The sequence below is a fragment of the Perognathus longimembris genome, chromosome 20, assembly GCF_023159225.1.
Source record: "Perognathus longimembris pacificus isolate PPM17 chromosome 20, ASM2315922v1, whole genome shotgun sequence".
In the NCBI taxonomy this organism is placed as follows: Eukaryota; Metazoa; Chordata; class Mammalia; order Rodentia; family Heteromyidae; genus Perognathus; species Perognathus longimembris.
The window spans coordinates 8,748,932-8,772,805 of record NC_063180.1 but is presented as its reverse complement, the minus strand read 5'-3'; the positions used below and the strand labels follow the sequence as shown (position 1 = coordinate 8,772,805).

The 23,874-nt window shown below is 41.5% G+C and overlaps 1 protein-coding gene across 1 annotated transcript; it reads left to right on the top strand.

The window, feature by feature from the left end:
• The first annotated feature begins 1,825 nt into the window (after window positions 1-1,825).
• Window positions 1,826-15,065, top strand: Ddx18 (DEAD-box helicase 18). The gene is made up of 14 exons (XM_048369432.1): window positions 1,826-1,995; window positions 3,849-4,133; window positions 6,064-6,189; window positions 7,661-7,796; window positions 8,149-8,249; window positions 8,360-8,559; window positions 8,641-8,755; window positions 10,028-10,167; window positions 10,624-10,785; window positions 11,028-11,180; window positions 12,052-12,165; window positions 13,401-13,457; window positions 13,804-13,981; window positions 14,693-15,065. Exons 1-14 carry the CDS (start codon window positions 1,899-1,901, stop codon window positions 14,833-14,835), a joined length of 2,007 nt encoding a protein of 668 aa, XP_048225389.1. The 5' UTR covers window positions 1,826-1,898; the 3' UTR covers window positions 14,836-15,065.
• The last annotated feature ends 8,809 nt before the right edge of the window (window positions 15,066-23,874 follow it).

Genomic DNA, 23,874 nt, shown 5'->3' with positions numbered 1-23,874 from the left:
AGTGCGCTTAATGGCCCTCAGTCAGTTATGCTATGGAGAAGTCACCATGGAGTTCAGGCTCACTTACACCCTGATCTGACACTCCAACCCCCTAAATGAGAAGAAATAAAGGCTATGGGCTCTGAAAAAAAGGAACAATATAGAAATCATCATAACTTGTAGGTGGGTATAAGGGTTGCCCAAGCAGCACTTCCTGGGGATAGGAAAATTACCTAGGAGAGGCTTCATTAAAGATGAGTCTGGGGGCTAGGGATATGGCCTAGTGGCAAGAGTGCTTGCCTTGTATACATGAGGCCCTGGGTTCAATTCCCCAGCACCACATATACAGAAAACGGCCAGAAGTGGCGCTGTGGCTCAAGTGGCAGAGTGCTAGCTTTGAGCAAAAAGAAGCCAGGGACAGAGCTCAGGCCCTGAGTCCAAGCACCAGCACTGGCCAAAAAAAAAAAAAGATGAGTCTGAATGGACAATGAGGAGGAGGCTTACAGGTGAGAAAGAGTGAATGAAAGGAAAGAAGGAGAAAGTGAACAAACAATGGAGACCACTTGGGAGCATGAAACAAGCTCCCTACAATCCCATCACATGTTTTCCTGAGTGACCAGAACATCTCCAAGCTGGTCTCAGTTTTCCCTTTGCCAAGTCCACTTAAACACTGGTTATAAATCAATCCTCCAGGAGCACAATTTGATCACCCTACTGTCCTCAAGAATCTGCACTGTCAATTGAAATTGTCACACTACATCCAAATGGCAGCCTCATTTATGAACTTTTCTTTACTAGGACTCTCCTAAAAGCTGATGGCAGGTCTATTCCCTTGATACCAGGAAGTTCAAAGCTCTCTTAAACTCATTTATATTATCCCCCAGCCAAATATGATTCATCCTTAGGTCCAGGTCATGTGCTACCTTTCTTGTTCTTAACTGCTCCAGCTCCCAAAATTGCCAGGCAATTGGCATAATAGATTTGGAATTTGATATACCTCATATATGAACATTAGCCTCATTTAATCCAGCTGTCTTATCTAAGTGAGCCATATCTTCCTTAACTCCACAAGGATATGTAGAGAGATATGTAATTCCTCTCAAACTGTGTGATCCATGACTTTCTTCCCCGCCCCCCTTTACTGGCAAACTTCAATATCCTTTCTTTCCTCTTCTTGTATTCTATACAGCACACTCAAGGCTGGAAAATTCAAGGGCATCATTGCTGCATTTATCACTTGTCCACTCTGAAAGTCGTGTTGAAATTTCAATCCCAATGTAACAGTGTTGAGAGATGGGGGAACTTTAAAATGGCGATTGGGTCATTAAGAGGGCAGAATATCTTTCTTAAGGGAGCGAATTTTCACCCTCAAGGAAGGAGCTCAAAACTTCTCTAGTTAACAGTGAGGGAATACTGTTGCAAAGCAATGCCATCTTTCCAGTTTCTTCTTTTCAATATATACCTTCTTGCCCTTTCATACCCACCCAGTTAAAACACTATACAGCTGTTCGGTCAGCAAGACTGCCCAGCCTCCAGGGACAGAAGCCAAATTAAACTTCTATTCTTTATCAGTTTACCAGTCCTGAATATTTTTTTAGGGACAGAAAACAAACCAAGACAATTCTCCACTCTTCCCTCTGTTTTAACTTTCATTTCAATTGGTCACTCAAGGATGGTCATTCATTCTGCCAGATGAATTTGTGCAGCGACGGACCTCCACGTGCCCAGGGGGCGCTGCAACGCTGAGGGTCGGCTCAGCAGAGTCTGGTCTCCAAGGATACCACGACGCATGCGCCCAGAAGCATTTCCGCCCCACGGGCGGAAGGCTCCTGAGATGCATTTCCGGTTAGCCTAGCTGCGCACGTGTGGCCGGTTCCGGGCTCTGAGCAGCCAGCCGCCCGGGAGTGTTTTCTGACATCATGTCGTACCTGCAAATGAAACTTCTGCGCAAGAAGATCGAGAAAAGGAATCGCAAATTGCGACAGCGAAACCTGAAGCTGCAGGAAAAGCTGCAAGGTGAGCCGAGCTGAGGAGGCCTCGCGCGGACCGCCAGCCATGCCCGCGCTCTGATCGGCCGGACCCTTGCGGAGCGAGGCCGGTCGCGCAGCGCGATCAGGTTGTTTGCCCCGGCTGGGCCTGGGGCAGCCCGATGCCACCCCTCACCCTTCCCAGCGTCTGTGTAGCCGTGGAAGAGGCCTCTGGATTCCGTGAGGCTCCTGCCAGGCATCCCTTTTGCACTTTAGCCTGACGGTTCGGACTTCTCCGCTCTGCAGTCCCTCACCGGGTTCTCTCCCATTTCCCCTCAGCCACGTGCTGCTTTAGTTCTTCCTTGGTTCTTATACTTTCTTCCCAAAAATGCTTAAGTATTCGTCATTTCGAGGAGCTTTTCTACCCCTCTTATCACCAAATGCAGATGTTTAGTGAAGTTCCCTTTTAAATGTAGGAAGTCTTCACTTAGGGTCCTTGACTTCGATGGCAGAATAAAAATTTCTGGACAAGTCCTGATGGTAAGAACACTTGGCAGAACTTTATTAAGTAAACAAGCAGACAGAGTGTGGGTGCTCTCACAGGAAGATAAACACATAGCTCCTTGGGCTTTGGGGGTATTTATATAGTAAAGGCAGGGAATTTGGCCTCAAAGTTATGTAAAGGTAGGTGTTTTGTCTTTAATCACACCTGGTGTTACTGTCTGAGCTTCCAGGTAAGAATGCACCCTGCTTTATAAAGCATCCTTATCTTTGAGATGAGGAAAGGGGCTTAAGTTTGTGGGAAGCATTTTGTTCGACAAGTGTTGATTCTTGGGGTGAGGAATGCATCCCTCAGGAAAGGAGTGCTTCCTGTTATCTGTCTTGAAGCAGAGGTGGCACTTACATGTTTCTAAACATGGTATTTCTGAGTCGTCCTCAACAGGCCTCAGTTTCCTTAAGTTACCTGTTTCATTTCCACCTAAACTGTATCTATATGGAAAAGAAAAGGTCTGGACAGTATGCTTGTTGCTCCCAACCTCAGATGTCAAATTCCTTAAGACTTACTTCTCTGTGGTCTGTACAATGAATTAAAGGAGTTTTATGGGTTTTTCACCTCTCTTGCCTCATTTAAAAAAGTGCCAGTTTTCTGTGATCCAGACATTTTGAAATGGCTGATGGGACCCCATTTGGTTTTCAACAGACAAAATGGGTTTGTTGGCTTGAGAGAGATGTCTTAAAATTTTTCATGCACTGGGGCTGGGAATATGGCCTAGTGGCAAGAGTGCTTGCCTTGCTCGTATACATGAAGCCCTGGGTTCGATTCCCCGGTACCACATATATAGAAAACAGCCAGAAGTGGTGCTGTGGCTCAAGTAGCAGAGTGCTAGCCTTGAGCAAAAAGAAGCCAGAGACAGTGCTCAGGCCCTGAGTCCAAGCGCCAGAACTGACAAAAAGAAAAGTTTTCATGCACTGAAAGTTCCTACAAAATAGTTGGTATTGGTGTAGATAGAAGTAACAATTTGGACAAGAGATAATAGAATTTAAGTTTTCCTACCCTTTTTTATAAGCAGAGAAAGTGTAAAACTTTTCTTGCATGTATATAGGTATTGAGATGAATAAAAGGTTTCATTAGCCATTTTCAATTCACTGCAGCCTAGGGGAGTTGGTGTTAAATGAGAGAGAAGTGGCAACTTATGTAAAACAAGTAATTTCATTCACAACATTAGATTTACCAGGTACCATTAAAATACATACTTTGTAACTGCCATAGTTTGATCCCATCACTAAGTATTTGACTTCATTGAAGTTTTCCAGTCTCAGACTCACTGGAATTTCTCCTACCAGACTACAATGCTCCAGTCTTTGTTACAATGTACATTTGTTTCTGTTTTTAAATAGGAGAGTCAGATGAGTGCCCATCAGAAACTCAGAATGAAAATGTGCCAGAAGAAACATTAAAAATTGGAAAAGTTAAAAAAGTTAAGCGTTCTGTGAATGTGGGTTTGTCAGAAGTACAAAATGGAGATATGTCAGAAGACACGGTGAAAAATGTAAAAGTTGAAAAGCACCCCCAGGAATCTGACACTTCAACCAAAGGAGAAGTAGAAGTAGCACAGTCTCCTAATACGGAATCAAAAAAGAAAAAGAGGAGGAAAAAGAGGGAAATGACAAATGATGCTGAGCCTGGTATGTACCTCATTTTCTTTTAACTTCAACTATTTCTTCACCTGTATGCCAGAGACTCACCTAATAGCTAAAAGAAATATTTTGTTGCTGAAGAAACAATTAATTTTAAGTTTTCTCAAAACATGGAGCAGTATGTCATGTTTTTACATTCCCAAAGAATTTAAAACTTAGCAGTTAGATAAAACTATAGGAATTTGCTTGAGGTGGTCTCAGCTAACTGGACTTTTTCAATAAATACTATGGAATACTATTTTAGTCTTAACCCATTTGCAAACAGAATTGCAAAATTTTAACGATAATTTCAGTGAGTAGTGGACTCTACCTAGCCTTTTTTGTGTTGATGAACTTCACTTAACAATTCACGTACCTCTTTTACGCATCTATTTTTTTCCTTTCCTTTTTGAAAGCAGACTTACTTGCAAAGTATGTAGAATCGCATGTAGATTTGTAGGCAGTTGGCTTGCACTTACAACCATAGCTACTCAGGAAGCTGAGATCTGAGGATCATGGTTGGAAGCCAGCCTAGGCAGGAAAATCCACGAGACTCTTATCTCTAACAATTAGAACACCAGAAGTGCAAAGCCACAGCTTTATGCAAAAAATCTGAGACAGCTCCCAGGCCTTTAGTTCAAACTCTAGTACCAGCACAAGATGGTAATAATAATAATAATAGCATGTAAGAAGGTTTTGAGTAAGCAGAACATTAATTTGTACAGGAGTAGAGCGGGTAGGATAAAGATTATTGAATTTAACAAGCTATAGTGATGGGATGGACTTTTTAATTAAGCTATGGCCAAGTAGAAGTCTAAAAGTAGGGTAGAATAAGGGGCAGCAAACATATTTGGCCTTAATAGCTGTTTTGTTTTTAATTCAGATTATATCAGCGTCTATTGGATTATGTTGTCTTTATTGCAACAGAAATCATTTGAGGACTGAACAATCTCAAATATACATGATTAATCTTTATAGAAAGTCCTACTGGTCCAAGTTAGAACAACCTATTGATATATCTTGCTTGAAGTCAAGCATTCATTTAGAAAAAAAAACTTTGGCTTCATGGTGCCTGAAAACTCAGTTGCAGCCTATAAGAAACTGTTTAAGTGAGACAGAAAATCATGAAGCTTAAAAATTCGTTTTGATGTGATTATAACGTAATCTTCTAAAAATTATTGTTTTGGGAGTCTTATTCTGAGTATGCCCCGGGAAGTCACTACTATGTCACTAAGTCACAAAATCTGTGCACACTTTAAAAACTGATAAGGAAAACATAAATTATAATCCAGGAAGACCAATTGATGATGCCCACAGCTTTTGAATATATGGGTCTTAGAATCCTCATCTCTGCTCAACCTTAATGCCATAAATTTTTATAAAAGGCCAGCATGGTAGTAAACCCATTTTAGAGAATTATGGAAGGGGGAACTGGAACAATAGTTTGGGACCATGTGGTGAATGTATGTGTGATAACTAGGGAGATGTAACTTTTTTCTCCCTCACCATTTATAACCTAGCAGCAGTCCAGTTTCTCTCAGATAATTAGGCCCTTTCTTTATGCTCTTTGGGAACATAAAGAGCCTCTGGCTTTTCTATTCATCTTTAAACAAAAGTGGGTTTTATAGAAAGTTAATGGCAAATGGCATAACTTGTAAAAAGCCTTTTTAAATAAAATCTGGTAAGTGCCCTTCTTATCCTATGCTTTAATATTCTTCAGACATTGTTTAGTTTTTGTTTGGTTTTAGCTGTAACAACATACCTTTAAGAATCCTAAAAACATTTGAGTTTTGTTGGCAACTTTATATAACCAAGACATTTTCTTGAAAAAGATTCTTAATACACAATATATTAAGCTTTGGAAAATTTATCTCTGCATAACAAATCTGTTGTGATATTTTTCAAAGAAAATATTATGTTTTATTTTTTAAAACCAAAGATACTAAAAAGGCAAAAATTGAAGAAGGCACCAAGGCACCTCCTAAAGAAACAGAAGGCAGTGTTGAGAAGCCAAACAATAAAGCCGAGGACAATGAAGTGCCCAGCCTGCCCCTGGGACTGACAGGTAACTTCTAGGGAGATTTCTGTATTTATCTTCTTAGAAATGTCATCTCTATCTTCTGCTTTGTGGTATTTGGTTCCTTTGTTTGATTCCTTATTTTTCTTTCCTATATTCCTACATTCCTTCAGTACTTTGATAGGTGCACAGCTCCTACTAGACCTTAATTCTCTGTTCCCGACCAGAAATGTCTACTTGAGCTGGCATTTGCCTTGAACTTTTTGTTTGTTCTGTTGGTTGCTTGTTTGTTGAAAATCTTTAGGTCCAACCTCAGGTGTACTTATACAAAATTGCCAAGGTTGGCTGAAGGTATATACATCATGCTTATTAAAGCATGCAAGAGGGAGGAAAATAATTCCAAAACATACACAGTGGTACATATTTTATAACAAAGGTAATTTTGCCTCTCTGATAGAGTGACTAGGTCCAAGTTTGCCCAGAATTTTCCCAATGTCAGCACTAAAGGTCTTACATCCTAAAATTCCACCTTCCTCAGTATACCAAGAAGACTGGTTACTTATCCCTAAGGACATTCTTAGTTGTCAAAAGGACAGTCTGCTGACATCTAGAGGGTAAATGCTGGGATGCTGCATAGCTGATAAATAGCCTTCCCAAACAGAATTTCTTAGCTTAAAGTTTTGTAGGTAGAAAGTTGAAAACAAAAGTGCATTTAAACACCTAACATTGTAGCTTAGCCAACCTTAAACATGCTCAGAATTCTTATTTCAGCCACTGTTGGGCAAAATCCTCTAATACAAAGCCTACTTTACAATCAGGTGTTGAACATTTCACATAACTTACCAAATGCTTTCCTAAAGTGAAAAACAGTGGTTGTTTGAAGCGTGCTTCTATACCAGCATGAAGTTGAAAGTTAGTTGGGGACCATCAGTATTTCCAAGGCACGAGACCTTGGTTTACAGCCTGGGTGTGCCGGGTCAGAAGTACCCCAGGGTATGGAATAAAGCTGACTACTTTTCAGATGACCCTGAGCTAGGTTTTTATGTTTTAGGCTTTCACTGTTTGTAATACAGAGTTTAAATCATATAGCCACCAGCAGTGAAAAAAGTGCAAAAGGTTCGGGTTTTTTCTTTATTAATATCAGTAGAAATTATTGAGGTGGGGGTTGTTTTTTGTCCTTCATGAGGCTTGAACTCAGTCAGGCATGGGTACTGTCACTAAGCTCTTTCTGCCCAAGGCTAGTGCTTTACCACTGTGAGTCACAGCGTCACTTCTGGTTTTCTGGTGTTTAATTGGAGCAAAAGAATCTCATGGACTTTTGCCTGGGCAGACTTTGGACCATGATCTTCAGATCTCAACCTCCTAAGTAGGAGTATAGACATAAGCCATGAGCACCCAGCTCCAAGGAGGGTTTTAACTGTAAAAGCCCTTCTGAGAAGCAAAACTGGGTTTGGCAGCTATTAACAGCATTAACTTATAAGAAAATGTATTTACTAATGATAAACTGTCTTCTGCGTAGGTGCCTTTGAGGATACTTCATTTGATTCTCTAACTTACCTTGTCAATGAAAATACCCTGAAAGCAATAAAAGAAATGGGCTTTGTACACATGACTGAGATTCAACATAAAAGTATTAAACCACTTCTAGAGGGCAGGTATGATTGTTAACACTGATGTTTACAAATTAGTATCTATTCTTGGGGGTACGGTATTTTAAAGAAAATACCAAAATAATTTTGTTAATTTAACATTGTTATGACCAGTCTGTATTAAGAACTTATGTTATTTACGCATGTTTACAGAAACATTTTTATTTTCTGTAGTTCAATTTTTAATTCTAAGTTAGGTATATAGTCTAAGTGATTGGTTTGAGTAATAGGAAGGAATGGACTACATCTTCTGTTTTAGCTTAGTGTCTAAAATCTGTAGATAGTGCTTTGTTAGTGATCAGTAAATATTTGTGAGTGGGTAGATATAATGCCTTTCTCTTTCCTTTTGAACATTCAGGGATCTTTTAGCAGCCGCAAAAACAGGAAGTGGCAAAACCCTGGCATTTCTCATTCCTGCTATTGAGCTCATTGTTAAGTTAAAGTTCATGCCCAGGAATGGTAAGCTTTTGACCTATTTCTACCATTATTTTACTAGAAGTTGGTTGTAGCTTGTTGAGCCTCCTGATCACAGCCATGAGACTTGTACCTTGTCATTTTTGGCTTTTTAGGAACAGGAGTCCTCATTCTCTCACCTACTCGAGAACTAGCCATGCAGACTTTTGGTGTTCTTAAGGAGCTAATGACTCACCATGTTCACACGTATGGGTTGATCATGGGTGGCAGTAACAGATCTGCTGAAGCACAGAAACTCTGTAATGGGATCAACATCATTGTGGCCACACCAGGCCGTCTCCTAGACCATATGCAGGTAGAACACTTAACATAGTGCCTCTCGTTTTCTATGAAACATAACTTAACAGCTGACACTTCTTTCCTATTGTTTTGTTAGAATACTCCAGGATTTATGTATAAAAATTTACAGTGTCTAGTTATTGATGAGGCTGATCGTATCTTGGATGTTGGATTTGAAGAAGAATTGAAGCAAATTATTAAACTTTTGCCAAGTAAGTAGGTACATTTGCATGTAGCTTGAAAAGTAGAGAGAATGGTAATGATTGTTCCTACAGGAAAACTAGTATGCTTACTGCCAGAATTTTGTTTTATCATGGCAAATGAAGCAGTTGAGCCAGTCATCCTTAGATGTAATTTAGAATACATTCATCAGATTTATGCTAACTTGATAGTTTTGCCATTTGTTTTGCAGTTTGTGATAATGCCAGTTAAACAGGATTAAGATGTCTCCTCCCCTCCTTTGCCATCTTACCTACTTTTATTTTCATCTTTGGAGTAACCATACTCTTGCCTCTGTGTTAGATTTAATTGGCATATCTCATAATTATGGTCTTAAATCATTATAAATTGTTCATAGTAAAGCCATGAGTATATTCATTGTGATTTATCTTTTGGTTTTCTCTCAGTGTGTATAATTAACCTAACATATTTAAAATCTCCAAGTTTTGGTACTCTGGTGTCCCTTCAAAACCATCATTGCAACAAGACCATGAACATGTCCTTCAGCCTCAAAAGTTTCTGCCCCTTTTTCTCAGTACCGTCCTATTTTCTTAATAGAATACACCAGTTTGTCCTTTCAGCTGTAGGTGGCTGTAGGAGTTTCTGTTGGTACTGTTTGCGACTGCTACAGATAAAGTTGAAATGTGATTATTTGTCTACAAGTTTCAGGACATAGATGCCTTTTTCTAATTATAACTATCCAGAAAGGGGGGAGGGGAGTTGGTGACGTTGGTTGTTGTATTTTGTTTGGGGATGGGGGGTGCTGGTCCTGGAGCTTGAACTCAAGGCTTGGGCACTGTTCCTGAGCTTTATGCTCAAGGCTGGTGTTCTACCACATGAGCCATAGCTCCACTTCCAGATTTTTTGGTGGTTAATTGGAGATAAGTGTCTCGGGAACTTTCCTGCCCAGGCTGGCTTCAAACCTGATCCTCTATTTTCAGCTTCCTGAGTAGCTAGTATCATAGATGTGAGCCAACAGTACCTAGCTAGCTGGTAGGTAAAGTTTTAGCTACCAACTGTTTGAGTTTTCTTCTTGGGTAAGATTTGGAAATTTGCCTTTGAAGGAATTTGTCCTTCACTCTTAAGTCATCAAACTTAAAGACCTATGAAGTTTAATAGTGTGTCCTTTTTTACCCATTCTAATACTTACAGAATCCATAGTGACAGCTCCTCTACTATTCCTGATATTTCTAGTTGCAGTGTTTGTAATTGTGAAAGTTATGGAAATTTGTTCTATCTGTGTGTGTTGTGTCTGTGTGTTTCAGTACGCAGACAGACCATGCTCTTTTCTGCCACACAAACTCGAAAAGTTGAAGATTTGGCAAGAATTTCTCTGAAAAAGGAGCCATTGTATGTTGGTGTTGATGACGACAAAGCCAATGCTACAGTGGATGGTCTTGAGCAGGTATTGTTTAGAAATTATCCATAGAGCAAACAGATTAATGAATTTTTAATCAAAGACAGCAAGTTTGAGTATTGAGTCCCTTAACTCTTAGTACCATAAACTGAATAACCAGATCAACTCTTTACTCTTAATATTGCTTGTTACACTGGAAGCATGTCAATCACTGCTAATTTTAAATACAGTTTTTTTTAAATGTTTCTAATGTTCTATGTAAAGTGCAAGGTAGGTCATAGCTGTGAAAGGTAAGAAGGAGGTGGCAGGTCTAAAGTGGATTGATGAAAATGTGAGTGCTACATGTTGAGTCTTTTGATCCTGTTCCTTGTAATTACATGTTGGTTTAGTTTTTAAGTGTCCTAGGGAATGGCTGCAGTCTTACCTTGTGTCTGTTACTTCACATTGTGTGGATTATTAAGCTCACTTGAGTAATTTCTGTCTGTTCACTTGGCTCATTTCTAGGGCTATGTTGTTTGTCCCTCTGAAAAGAGATTCCTTCTCCTCTTTACATTCCTTAAGAAGAATAGAAAGAAGAAAGTGATGGTTTTCTTTTCATCGTGTAAATCCGTGAAGTACCACTACGAGTTGCTGAACTACATTGATTTGCCTGTCTTGGCCATTCATGTAAGTGGTTGCTAGGGACTTACTAATGTGTGATAGGAGGTGCTGCTCTTCCTTAAGACTAGTTTTGAGTGGTTTGATCCCCATAGGGAGTCACAGTCTTCAGTGCATTATAGAATATAAGACAGGTTGTGTGCTAAAAATCAAGTAGAATAACAAGTCCACAGTTTGGTGTACTTGTTTAGACTTTCCAGAAATAACTCCAGGTTCCAGCTATAATGGATTTTGTTTCATTTTTAATCTAGGGAAGGCAGAAGCAAAACAAGCGCACAACCACATTCTTCCAATTCTGCAATGCAGATTCAGGGATATTGTTGTGTACAGATGTGGCAGCAAGAGGGCTGGACATTCCTGAAGTCGATTGGATTGTTCAGTATGACCCTCCAGATGACCCTAAGGTAAAACCAACATACAGGGTAACGGAGGCATCTTTAGAGGGGCTGTACATGAAGGAGTGCATTTATTGTCCAAGATCTCTGAGAGTCCTTTCATATCCAGGAAGTTTGCCCCTGCTGAACAGCCCTACAGCACTTGTCTAGGGTTAAAAGGTGATTCAGGCTTCACTGGGCTGAAGATTGATGGATATCGGCATGTTTTAAAGTGGGATGTTAAGTCTTTGGAGTGGTATATCCAGAACAACAAATGTCTGAAACTTGAGTTACTTAAAAATTCTGTAATATGGGACTGGGAATGTAGCCTAGGGATAGAGTGCTTGCCTCGCATACATAAAGCCCTGGTTCAATTCCTCAGTACCACATATATAGAAAAGGCCAGAAGTGGTGCTGTGGCTCAAGTGGTAGAGTGCAAAAGAAGCTAGGCCCTGAGTTCAAGCCCCTGGACTGCCCCCCCCCCCAAAAAAAAAATTCTGTAATATTTGTAGTAGAAAAAACTTTATTAAGAAGTATTTCACAGGATAGTGGGTTATGATAATAGTTGGTTAGCACTAAGCATATTTTCTTAAGCTATTCTTGAAGATGAAATACACTTAATAATTATTAGGTCATAATGTTAATGTGAATATGATGTACAACCTTTTTATGGCCTTATCTTTAACCAATTATTCATTCATAAATAGTGTTTGCCCAGAGTGTGTTGGCCTGACTTTGTAGGGGACATGGTGAAGGTAGGTAGAGCCCAGTCCTGTGGGAGACACACCATCTCAGTACATGAGTGCTGACATACCTCTTTCGGTCACCCAAAATACAGCCAAGATGCTAACAGGCTCATATGGAATCAGTGCCTAAACTAGGTTTTCTTTCTCCACCAAAGGAATACATTCATCGTGTAGGTAGAACAGCCAGAGGCCTAAACGGAAGAGGGCATGCCTTGCTTATATTGCGCCCAGAAGAATTGGGCTTCCTTCGTTACTTGAGGCAATCCAAGGTAAATACATTTGTTTAGAAAATGTTAAATTGGGACAAGACTATTCTTGTATGGGAATTGGCAGAGGGCCGAGCTGTGAAAACAATGAAGTTGTATATGCTTTGGGCCAGGGAATGTGAGCAGAAGCAGCTGCCACACAACTTAGCCCCCAGCTCTGTCTCATTTGTATTTCCTGTGTCGCAGTCTCATTCCCTACAGGCCCATGAGTCCATACTTCTACTCTTCTAGGCTCTTTTCCCAGTCATCCCTGCCTCCGGTAGTCTTATCTGCCTCTCCTCATTCTGATATTTTTCCTTATATAAGGCAGTAGAATCTGCACTCCCACTGTCCCTACTTTCTTCACTTTTTTCATAACTATCTCTCTCCACTAATTCTCCTGCTGCTGTCTCTGGGGGTTACTGCTCCTGCCTTCCCCTAGTCTGCCTCAGAGGGAAAATAGTTTCTGCTTTGCAGTTTCTCCCACTCAATCCCTAAGTAATCTTATCTGAGTTTGACCTCTCTATCCTACCATAACAATCTATCAAAATAGGCCTCTTGGTTGCTAAGCTTTGTGACCTGATGGCAGAATTTCTTTTCCATGACACTTGTTCCTTGCCAACCTCCCTAGCATTCTTGCAAGGACTATTTCTTCTCTCCTGCATCTTGGTGCCATTCCCAAAGTTGTCCTGCACGCTATGCACACTTGCTACAGAAGCTTCTATTCCTGGTTTTCTAGAATGTTGTTCTTTTCTGGAAGGACATCTCTGATCTTCAATCCTTCATGATCCCACAGCACAAGCACTCCTGGAGTTTGTTGTTATATCCTCATCAAGAATGGACATCTGTCTTCCCTCCCACCCCCCAGTACCTAGCATACATCTTGGGCATTCCCAGTTATTTACTGTGGTGAATGGTAGCAAGTACTTGTTGGAGCTTGTGCTCCAGTAGGGCTCTGGGTGTCACAAGCCTCAGATGTAGTCTTCCAGGAAGAAAGACAAGTTCCTAACTTGGTTCGCCTGCACCCACCAGGGTTGGAACTTCCTTCGACATTGGTAAGCTAAAGGAAGCAGATGCTTGTCCCCATCCTGAGGAAATGCCACAACCCAGGCAGGAGTGAGCTACATCAAAGACGGTTGCTACCTATAATCATAAGTTCTCTCACTGTTTATGGGACTCTTGGCACTTCCATCCATCTCTAAATCTGGGTGCTGGTGAAACTGTTTTACTAATCTTTATGTTCTTTTATTGTTTTCTAGGTTCCACTAAATGAATTTGACTTTTCCTGGTCAAAAATTTCTGACATTCAGTCTCAGGTACATAGCTCTTTTTTGGTTACATTTCTGATTAAAAGATAACTTGGTCCCAACACTGTCTTCATGGGGTTTTGCTGGACAGTCAGTGTCCTCTGAATCTGCCCTTTCATAAGATGGAGACTATACTTTGAAATACTTACAGTTCCTTACTGTGTGATTACTACTAGGTTGCTTTGTTTTTCTTTGGGTCCGTGCTTCATATACCTTTGTTACTGATTTTATTGCTGTGTCAGTTCACAAACTATCTGGAACAAGTGTATAAACAAATATGACTTGTAGGATTACTTTATTCTGATATTTTAGATCTGTTTTATTTTATTAAAACCAATGTTTTTTTCTGTTCCAGCTTGAAAAACTGATTGAAAAGAACTATTTCCTTCATAAGTCAGCCCAGGAAGCATACAAGTCATACATTCGAGCATATGACTCCCATTCTCTGAAGCAGATCTTCGATGTTAATAACTTAAATTTGCCTCAGGTTGCTCTGTCATTTGGTTTCAAGGTGCCTCCTTTTGTTGATCTGAGTATCCTTTTGCTTATTAATAAGTCATGTTGGAACTAAGGAGCAGAGGCTTCATGGGGGCATTTTGGGTTTCCCAGTGGGTCTGAGTGTGCTTTGGCCATCAGCCTGGGTCTCAGATATCCATCCTGGTCAGTGTCTGCTGTACTAGTTGAGCACATGAGGGTAAGACAGGCTGAAAAGGGGTTAATCATGGTAGATGTTGCAAGAATAAAGCAATTTAAGGCCTAAGCCTCAAAAAGACAAAGCAGTCTGGCCCAGTGAGAGGCAGAGGTGGTTGTACATTGCAGACAGAAACACAGAGATAAAGTTGTAGAACTTAGTGTTTGCTGAGGCCCCCCTGTACATACTGTTTAAAGGAAATCATTAAAAGCTGTTCAAAGAGTGTTAAGCTAAGCTTCAAACAGCTTTGGAGGGGTTTTTATACAAGGAAAAGGCAAGTTTGACAAAAGTATACGTATGTAAGTTTTGCTCAAGGTAAAATAATATTTCCAGTTGAAGCTGTTGCAGTTTACAGTGTGGTTATTTTAATAGTTGTACAAATGAGTTTCAATCAACAAGTCACATTATGGATAAAATGCATCTTGAGCAAAGATGTTTTTTAATGCTACAGGCTTTAGGGCGTGTGTGGCAAGGATACAATGCCATGCATGCTGGCTTTCACTATTGCTGCTTATCATCTCTGTTGCCTGACATCCTTAACATTTACCTGCAGATGTGAACAGCAATGAAGGCAAGCTTAAAAAGAGAGGAGGTGGCGGAGGATTCGGCTACCAGAAAACCAAGAAAGTTGAGAAATCCAAAATCTTTAAGCACATTAGCAGGAAGTCTTCGGACAAGAGGCAGTTCTCTCACTGAAGACTTTCCTTCCACCTTCACTAAATGATTCTGTTCTGTTTTTCTACAAAAGGATTTTTATAGCCTTTAGGATGTTCTTGGTCTTCACTTTGATGCTACAGTGTTTTAATTTTAAATATTCCCTACAGGTACACACATACACACAAATCATGTCATTGTTTTAATATAACTATTTTTGTAACTTTCTGGTATGTGAAGAATTTGTGGCATGGGTAACTATACTAATTTGCTATTTAAAAAATGACTCACACTGTAATCCCACCTACTTGGGGAGGCAGAGATCAGGAACATCACTATTTGATGCCAGCCTGGGTAGTGTTAAAAGATTCCCTTTAAGTTCACCAGAAGTGATGGTACATACTTATGATCATAACTAAACAGGAACCTGTGGCTAGAAAGATTAGGGGCTGAGGCTTGCCCCAGACAAATACCTAAAAACTAGCCACACCAAGGAAAGGTGTGGAGGGTATGGCTTGAATGGTGAAGTACCTGCATAGCAAACAGCCATGTTCAAACCCCAGTGTAGCCAAAAAAGAAAAAGGATTCATATACAGGACAGCAGGTAAGGGTTTGGACAGTCTGAATACATAGGCCTGTGCTCTAGCATAAAAGAGCAGAGGCCTTAGGGAAATACCTAAGATGTCCCCTAAGGTTATGGCTTCACTATTACATTCCTAATTTATATTAAATTACACAGAACTGTAGGCATTCACACACAGTAAGACCAAATACTCTTAGGGAAAAACAAAAGCATAATACCTACTTGCCTCTGATAATGTAATTTCAAGTAGTGATGTTTATTTTCATTTAGACTGTGAGATATGTTTTGTTGTGAGGGAAAATTGCCTCTTGATACCACTCTGAAACAATGTTTTTGCAGTGGCTGGCAAATGAACAGAGGTCAGGAAAAACTGCAGTCAGTGATTTGATGGGATAGTAATGCTTGATTTTAGTGTGCTTTATCTGGCATAAAATAAATCTGCAACCATTCAAAAGTAGATTGGCTAGCAGCATTTTGCTATTGTGTCTTAATATTTATAGAGTCCAATTGAGTATAATTACATAGAACATTAAATGTCGAGGAAATGGATGAAAGGAATTGTGGGAATGAGAATGAACTTGGTTTGACTACCTAGATTTTGGGTTTCAAACTGCTGAACACCCAGCTTGGCTTGGATTCCTAACTCGTGGCATTAATCACTGTCTATTCAGTACCATTTATATCAAGTAATTCTATTTTAGAAAATAGAAAAGCAGTGGGGACAATAACCACTGCACAGGAATACTGCCAGTGTTGTTTTTATATGTGACATTTCAGATGCTTGTGTAGTTTTTTTGTTTTAACCTAAAGTGAAGTCATCCTCTAACACTTAACTAGCTTGTTTCAAGTTAGAGTCCTACCCTCACCCACCCCAACCCATCCCTGCCATTAAATTTCCTGTAGTCTTGTAATTCATCTGAGACTGCTGTGTTCATCATCTCTTTGTTTACAAGACTTGGGTCCTTGCTTGTGCTAGGCTGTCTATCAGCTTTCTATTCCCCTTATTTCTTGTCTTTTGCTTACCTTGGTCAACTCCCAAAGATGGTGAAAAGACTGGTCCTCTAATAACTTGACTCTTGGTGGGCACTTTGTCCTGTCCTGGGGCAAGTTGATTCAGGCAACTGGACTTGACCAGTCCTGCAGTGGTGCGGGTGTCCGGCTGCAATCACCAGGACAACAACCTCTGCAGAGCTCAGAACACAGCTTCTAGTATCAGCTTCAGGCAGTTTAGAAGTGGGAGCCATGCGCTGATGGCTCACACCTGTAATCCTGGCTACTCAGAAGACTGAGATCTGAGGGTCAAGGTTCCAAGCCAGCCAGGACAGAAAACAGGATCGATCTCTTGTCTTAACCAGTTTAGTGTAAATGCTAGAGATAAGATGCAAATTATATAAGGATTAACAGATTTTCCATCTGTACCACTTAACAACTTCTCTGGGCTAGATCATGGGTGAAATGAAAGTACAGGGACTGTTGCATGAGATAGCATTCAACTAAGCAACAAGGTGTTAAATGCAGTGTGTGGTGATGTACTCTAGTCATTAGCAGTCAAGCATGTCAATGAAGTTTTCAATGAAGTTTGCTGACAGTGGTAGCAAGGATGGACATTCAGAGCATGTCCTGAGCTAGTTGGGCCTTGAGTACAGGCAGAATTTATGACAGTCTAGAATTTGAACAGCAAACCCAGATTTTGCAAAGTGGTCCAATTTGTAAATTGACCCCTCCCCAGGGTATCTTCCAATGGATTGGTGTCCTTTTCAATCCCAATTCATCAGCAATTATAAAAACCTAGTGTAGGTGGACACCAGTGCCTCCTGTCTATAGTCCTAGCTACTCAGGAGGTTGAGATCTGGAAGACCATGGTTTGAGGCCAACCACATAAAATTCCCAGACCCTCCATTAAAAAAAAAAAAAAGCCTGTTGGGTTCCAGCAGCTATCTTTTGAGGATACCAAAATGTGGCCAAGTTTTCCCACTACCCCTAGTGCTCTACCATTGGGCATCCTTAGACACTGGCTAAGTCTGGAGGAGGTTGTCAAACAGTAATTGGATTCAATGGACCCTGGTTTGCTTGTCCTGTCCTCAAGCAATGGTAGGCCTTGAGTAGTGTGAAGAACCTCCCAGTGATTCTGGTGTACAGACTCAACTAAACTTCCTGCTTTAATCTTGTTATGTGAAAGTGGTCAGCATGGAGATGGTATTAGTGTAGTGGCCCTCAAGACCATGTGCCTTGGCTTTGCAAAACACTGAGGAAGGAGACAACTATGCTTTTGTTTGAATCTTTATATGGGAAGAAACATGCCGCAGGCAGCCATGGTACCTCCCTGAGCCAAGTTTGGGGATCGTTCAGTGGTGGTCCGTTCAGTCATTGTTGACTAATGTCAGCAAATGAGAGGAACTCTTATTTGCCCTGGGCATGTGTCCTTGGCAAAGCAGCCTTTGAGTCTAAGTATCTACATTGAGAATTCTGTGAGAAAACAATGGACTTGTGATTTTGATGAGCTGATGCCAGTGACCGCCAAGCCACACCAGACCATATGGCCCTTCCCTTATTCACCTTCATTTTCGCCCATTTTACAAGCTGATTCTCCTCAGCCATTTAATGTGTTTACAATTCATTTCTTTTTTGCCAATCCTGGGACTTGAACTCAGGGCCAGGGCACTGTCCTTGAGCTTTTCTTGCTCAAGGCTAGCACTCTACCACTTGAGCCACAGTGCCACTTTCAGCTTTTTTTTCTGTTTATGTGGTACTGAGGAATGGAACTCAGAGCTTCATGCATACTAGGCATGCACTCTACTACTAAGCCACATTCTCAACCCCCCAGAGTGTCTTTTTTTTTTCTCATACTTAGATGTTTTCTTTCCCTGTCTTTTCTTTATATAAAATAAAGATTTTGTTTTCTTTCCCTGCCTCTTTACATAAAATACCCAAGGCATTCCTGCCCTCCACCCATAGCCATTTTGCTCCTGAGCTCAAGGAAAGTGATTGAATTCCAGTAAAACAAAGATGCCAGAGGTGGGGGGGGGGGGGGTGGCTGGGAATAAGGCAAGCTCTTTGCTACTAGACCATCACAAAAGGCTGGAAGTTTAAAGACCAAAAGAAAAGGTGTCTTTGGTGTTCCTCAGCTTCAAGGGGAGTGTTGGGCTAGGCAGGACTGAGGGCTGACCTCACAGGCCAGCAGTTCTTGGAGCCTGGTCTCTCTTCCTGTTTCTTCATCAGTAGAAAGGGAGGAATGGTATGCACAAGAATTGATATCACTACCAAGAATGGGGAAAAGGAAGCAAGGGGCAGGAGATATATGCTCAGGGTGCATACCTGGCAAGTGTGAGGTCCCAAGTTCAATCCCCAGTACCACCAAAGAAATAAAAGGGAACTAGGAGCATGACTGTTGAGAACTTCCTTCTCAACTATCAGTGTTGCTCCAAGAAATTGCTCAAAGGAGTCCCCAGCAGGGGGCCTCTGAGATCTGCCTGAGCCCAGCGGCTTGGAGGGGCGGGGTGGGGATATCTGTTTCTGTGAAAAGAGAACGTAGCTGTAAGGCTGGTTTCCTTGTACTTAAAGGGAATAAAAAGGACAGATGGGGATATAAATTCATCAAACTCCTTATGCCCAGAGCCCACACTTGAGAGAATGTTGAGAAGCCTGGCCCTGGGCTGGGCAGGCTCAGAGTTAAGCTCCTCTACAGTGTCACTCTTCCAAGCCCTCCCCCCATGCACCCCTAGAAGGATGCTCACCCAGATCACCAGGAGGAAGAAGAAATCAGAAGCATCCATGATTGCTAGTAAGTGGCCTGGTCTGGATTTAAGGGCTATTCTGCTCTGCCCATAAGCCAGGACACTTTCTGTAAGGTTCATTAGAAAGGAAACCCACCACATGGTTAAGGCAGAAAGGAATTTACTGGGGGGAAAGCAAACTGCCAGCCCATACAAGATGGAGTGAAATGCCCAAAATTCAAGACCCCTCCCCCCAAAGACCACCAAGAAGCCGATTCTGATGCAAAAGCAAAGAGTCATTTATTAGCAAGCTCGAGCTCAGACCTACGCCCACAAGGACACAGCCAAAATGGATGAAGGCCCCAAGCACAGATTACACTGGGTTTTTATAGTAAACAAGTCTAGGGGATTCCCAGTTTAAAAAGACATGTAATTGGTTAACCTTCAGTGTGTTATCTGTTCCTGATTAGCTGGGGCATTGTCGCTTAAGAGCAAGACAGTCAAGTTTGCAAAAGACATCTGAGGTCCGCCTTCACCTTACTGACCTCCAGACTGTTAGTGGGGGGTGCTACAAGGGACTTTTGGCGTCAGTCCCCTCCTGCTATGTATACATTAGTTAATTATTGGGGCAATTACTTGTCAGGGGCCTGATTGCCTGGTGGAGCACCTGGCACTTCAAATATTTATCTGCTGATATTCCAGTACACAGCACAATTATCAAACAAGGTAGTGAAGCGTCTTATAAACAATGGCTAAAGCATCCGAACTTTAGCTGACCTCTGGTCAAATGAAGTCTCTCTGGATACTTTGATTATTTTAGACTGCATTTTGTTCAGGCTTCATACTGACATGTTCTGCAGTTATTCCAGGAAGCTTCAGGACCCGTCAGGCCCAAGCTACGATTATAGAGGTGCACCGGCTGCTCATGCTCCTCAGGAGGTGTGGGGAGACAGGAGGGAAGGAAGAAGGGAAAAAGAAAAGAGCAAGAGAGAGTAAGAGAGAAGAGGAAAGAGAGTGGGGACTTGTGTTGAGCTGGATTATATAGGGAAAATCAGGAGGTATGGCCGGGTGGATTGGATCTGACCTCAGAGAAGGAGGAGGTAACTGCCTCCAGGTGTGCCAGTTACCTAGGGAACTCAGAAACTAAGAACAGACTTAAACAGGTGGGGGACATCTGCATGGACCCCCCCCCCCACCCCGCATATGGACCTTACACTTTCCACTCTAACTCCAGGGTCAACTGAGGTGGTTTTCATCTTCCCTTTTTCCTGCAAAAGAATGTTTCTTGGGCCCCAGCACTTGAGCAGCAAAGACTTAACCGGAGCCCAAATTCAGTGCTAGCAATGCAGAGGAAAGACCACAAGGCTTGGCTTCTGCCCTGATCTTCTGGAAGAGATGTCTCAGGTCAGTCAAGCTCTATGACAGCAGGGCCCTCTGTCCTTGTAACATAATTGAGTCTGGGGTATAGGGATGCTTCTCTCTCCATCCTTCAAATTCACTGTGGCAGAAGGATCTGAGGCAAGTCCAGGGAAAATAAAGAGAAAATAACCATCACTAAGGGAAAGTATGAGCAAGTTCAGTCCTGAAGGATGGATACTGTAACTCACAGTAAAGTTTCATAGGGAAGGAGGGAAGGAATGAACAAATGAATGAAGAAGGAGAAGAAAGGAAGGAAGAAAGGAAAGAAGGAAGGAAGGAAGGAAGGAAGGAAGGAAGGAAGGAAGGAAGGAAGGACGGAAGGAAGGAAGGAAGGAAGTCAAGATATCCAGGCTAAATTTAGCACGAATGAAACAAGGAAGTAGTTTGGTGGCAGTGGCTTACAACTGTAATCCTACATACACAAGAGGCTGAGAATTGAGGATCACAGTTCAAAGCCAACCCTGGCAGAAAAGTCTATGAGACCCTTACCTCCAATTAACTACCAAAAAGCTGGAAGTGGAGCTGTTCCTCAAGTGGTAAAGCACTGGCCTTGAGCACAAATATTCAGGATAGTGCCCAGGCCCTGAGTTCAAGCCCCAGACCTCCACAAATAAAAAATAAAATAATTGTGTTTGAGTCTTCCTGTTTTGACTTCTGGCACTGTTACTGAAAGAATCTGTCCCAGCCATCCCAGGGGACCATGCAGAGGTAGTCATGGACAGGAGAAGAAGGTTTATAAGGAGGTTTATTAGTGGAGCCATATCTACCATGGGAGAGGGAGCAATATGGCATCTGCACCTTAATCCAGGTGGTTGTTTATGTAACTCTGGGGCTAGAGAGGAAGTAGGTAGGTCTGAGTGGCAAGTAAAGGGACCAATTATAGCTCTAGGGCAGGGAGTTCAGGTATGGGTGGAGCTGGAGGCTAGTGAAAGGGGCTGAGGACCTGGGGTGGGAGAAGTACTAAGTTACTAAAAAGCAAAGCCTCTTAGATGCCATGATAACAGAACCATTATGCTCTGAGGGCTGCTGCGGCTTCATGTAAATGACTCAGTAAACATGTCAGAATGTTAGCTATCCACAGAGATGAGTGTACAGTTGAGGGAGGTAAGGAAAGGTAGCAGTTAAGAAGCATGGTGAAAATAGAAAAGGACTGGGAATGTAGCTTAGTGATAAAGTGCTTACCTGGCATGCATGAAGCCCTAAGTTCAATTCCTCAGTACCACATAAACAGAAAAGGCTGGAGGTGGTGCTGTGGCTCAAGTGGTAGAGTGCTAGTCTTGAGCAAAAGAAGCTCAGAGACAGTGCCCAGGCCCAGACAGTTCAAGCCCCAGGACTGGCATAAATAGATAAAACATTAAAAATAAATAAATCAAGGTAAAGGAGAAAATGGAGCTTAGTTTATAGTGGAGAGAAAGGAGATAAGTTGTGTGATTGGGAATCACTCTAGTTAATGTTTAAAGGGGAGAGCACCAGGATGACACTTTGCATAGAAAAAGGGACATGGAGAAGGAGAGATGGAACAGAAGGAAGGACACTGGAGCCCTTCTACACTCCAGGCTTGGCCAATGATGCTAAGGTGGAGCCTGGATAGGGCAAAGATGACAAGGGGGTATGATGGACACGAAGATGGGACAAAGAGAAAGAAGATCCTATTTGCAAATTCACAGCCTCCTTAGCTCACTTCCCATGTGTCACAGGAAATAATCACTGTCTTGAAGAATTATTTTGAGAATCAAACCAATCAACAAATACAAGGCAGCTTTGACCTCACAAGGACTATAGCAACCTTGCTCCCTTTATCTCCTGCTCTGAAAATGATGTCTTCCATTTTTACTTATTTCATATGGGTAGGCTTGAAATCATTCCTGTGTCTAAACCTCCAAAGCTGTCTAGTTTCTGATTTCTCTTAATCAATATTCCTTTTGATTCCATGAGCCTTTTCAAATTTTTTCCTTTGGTTAGGTAATCATGTTCTGTTACATGCAACCAGGACACTTTAGCTGATAAATTCCGATCAAGTAAAGAGCGCTGTAAGTCTCTCTAACATGTGACTGTTGTCAAGAGTACAGTTGACTCCATCCTGATTAGGAAAACATGGTAGGAAATGTTGGGGGGTGGGGGAGTAGATTACATCACCCTGACCCCAAAATTCTGCTACTGTAAATGGCTTGCTTAACTCGTTTGTTGCTTGCTCTACTACCCCCTGCGTCAACCCCCTACATTTGTGCTGTGCTTTTACCTTTATAAACCCCAACTTGAGGACTGCTCCGGGTCACAGTGTCAGCACCTGAGTCTGCACTGTGTCCTGGCCAGTCAGTTCGCTTTTTGCTTCCCCAGTAAATGCATCTTTTTGCTTGAGACTGTCTCTAAGTGTTGGACTTTTGGAGGGATGTGGAATTTCCTCCCTTGAACCCGGTAACATGACAAGATCAGCTTCTGGTTAGCATAGGCATACTTGAGAGCGGTTGAGGGTCTCTATAGACAGAATAATGGCCCTCAATGATATCACATCCTAGTCCCCAGAAAACCATGACTATATTATGAATATTATCTAAATATACTATAATATATGTGTGTGTACACACACACACACACACACACACACACATACACACACACACACACTTGTCAGGATTTTTGTTAATTATTTGCAAGAGAGAGGAAAAATTGTCAGTATCCTTACTGATCACTCAGGAGAGAATAGCTGTAAATGCTAAAACGTCCTCATTCATCCTTGGGACAGTTTCCTAGCAGTGCAAACTTAGATTCAAATCTTAAGGAACTCCACAGAACTTGAAAGTTTTTAAGCAAAATATATTTTGAAACAAATCAGACATCTGGTAGAGGTAGCATTACAGACCATTTTGCAGATCCCAGTGTGTCAAGATTTTAAATTTGCCAACATTCTCTGCTTTAAGAATGACCTCTAATAATTCCAGCTGATCAAGCACTTTCTTGCTTTCTATCTACAATGGGTTACCCCTATAATCCTACCCACTCAGGCAGGTGAGACCTGAGGATCACAGTTTGAAGCCAGCCTGGGCAGGAAAGTCCATGAGACTCTTATCTCCAGTTAAGCACCAAAAAAAAGCTGAAAGTGGAGCTGAGATTCAAGTGGAAACTAGCCTTGAGCAGAAAAACTCAGACACAGTGCAAACTGAGACACAGTACCCAAGCTCTGGAGTTCAAGTCCAGGAACAGAAAATATTTTTTAAAAGAATGTCCTTTGATAATTCCAGCTGATCACTTTATTATTCATCCAAAATAGACAGAGCACAGCAGTGTACCTACATTTGTTTATTTTTCTTAATGATTTTAAGTGCCTTTTGATGATAAGCAGTGAGAATACAGAGGATTTTAGTCCAG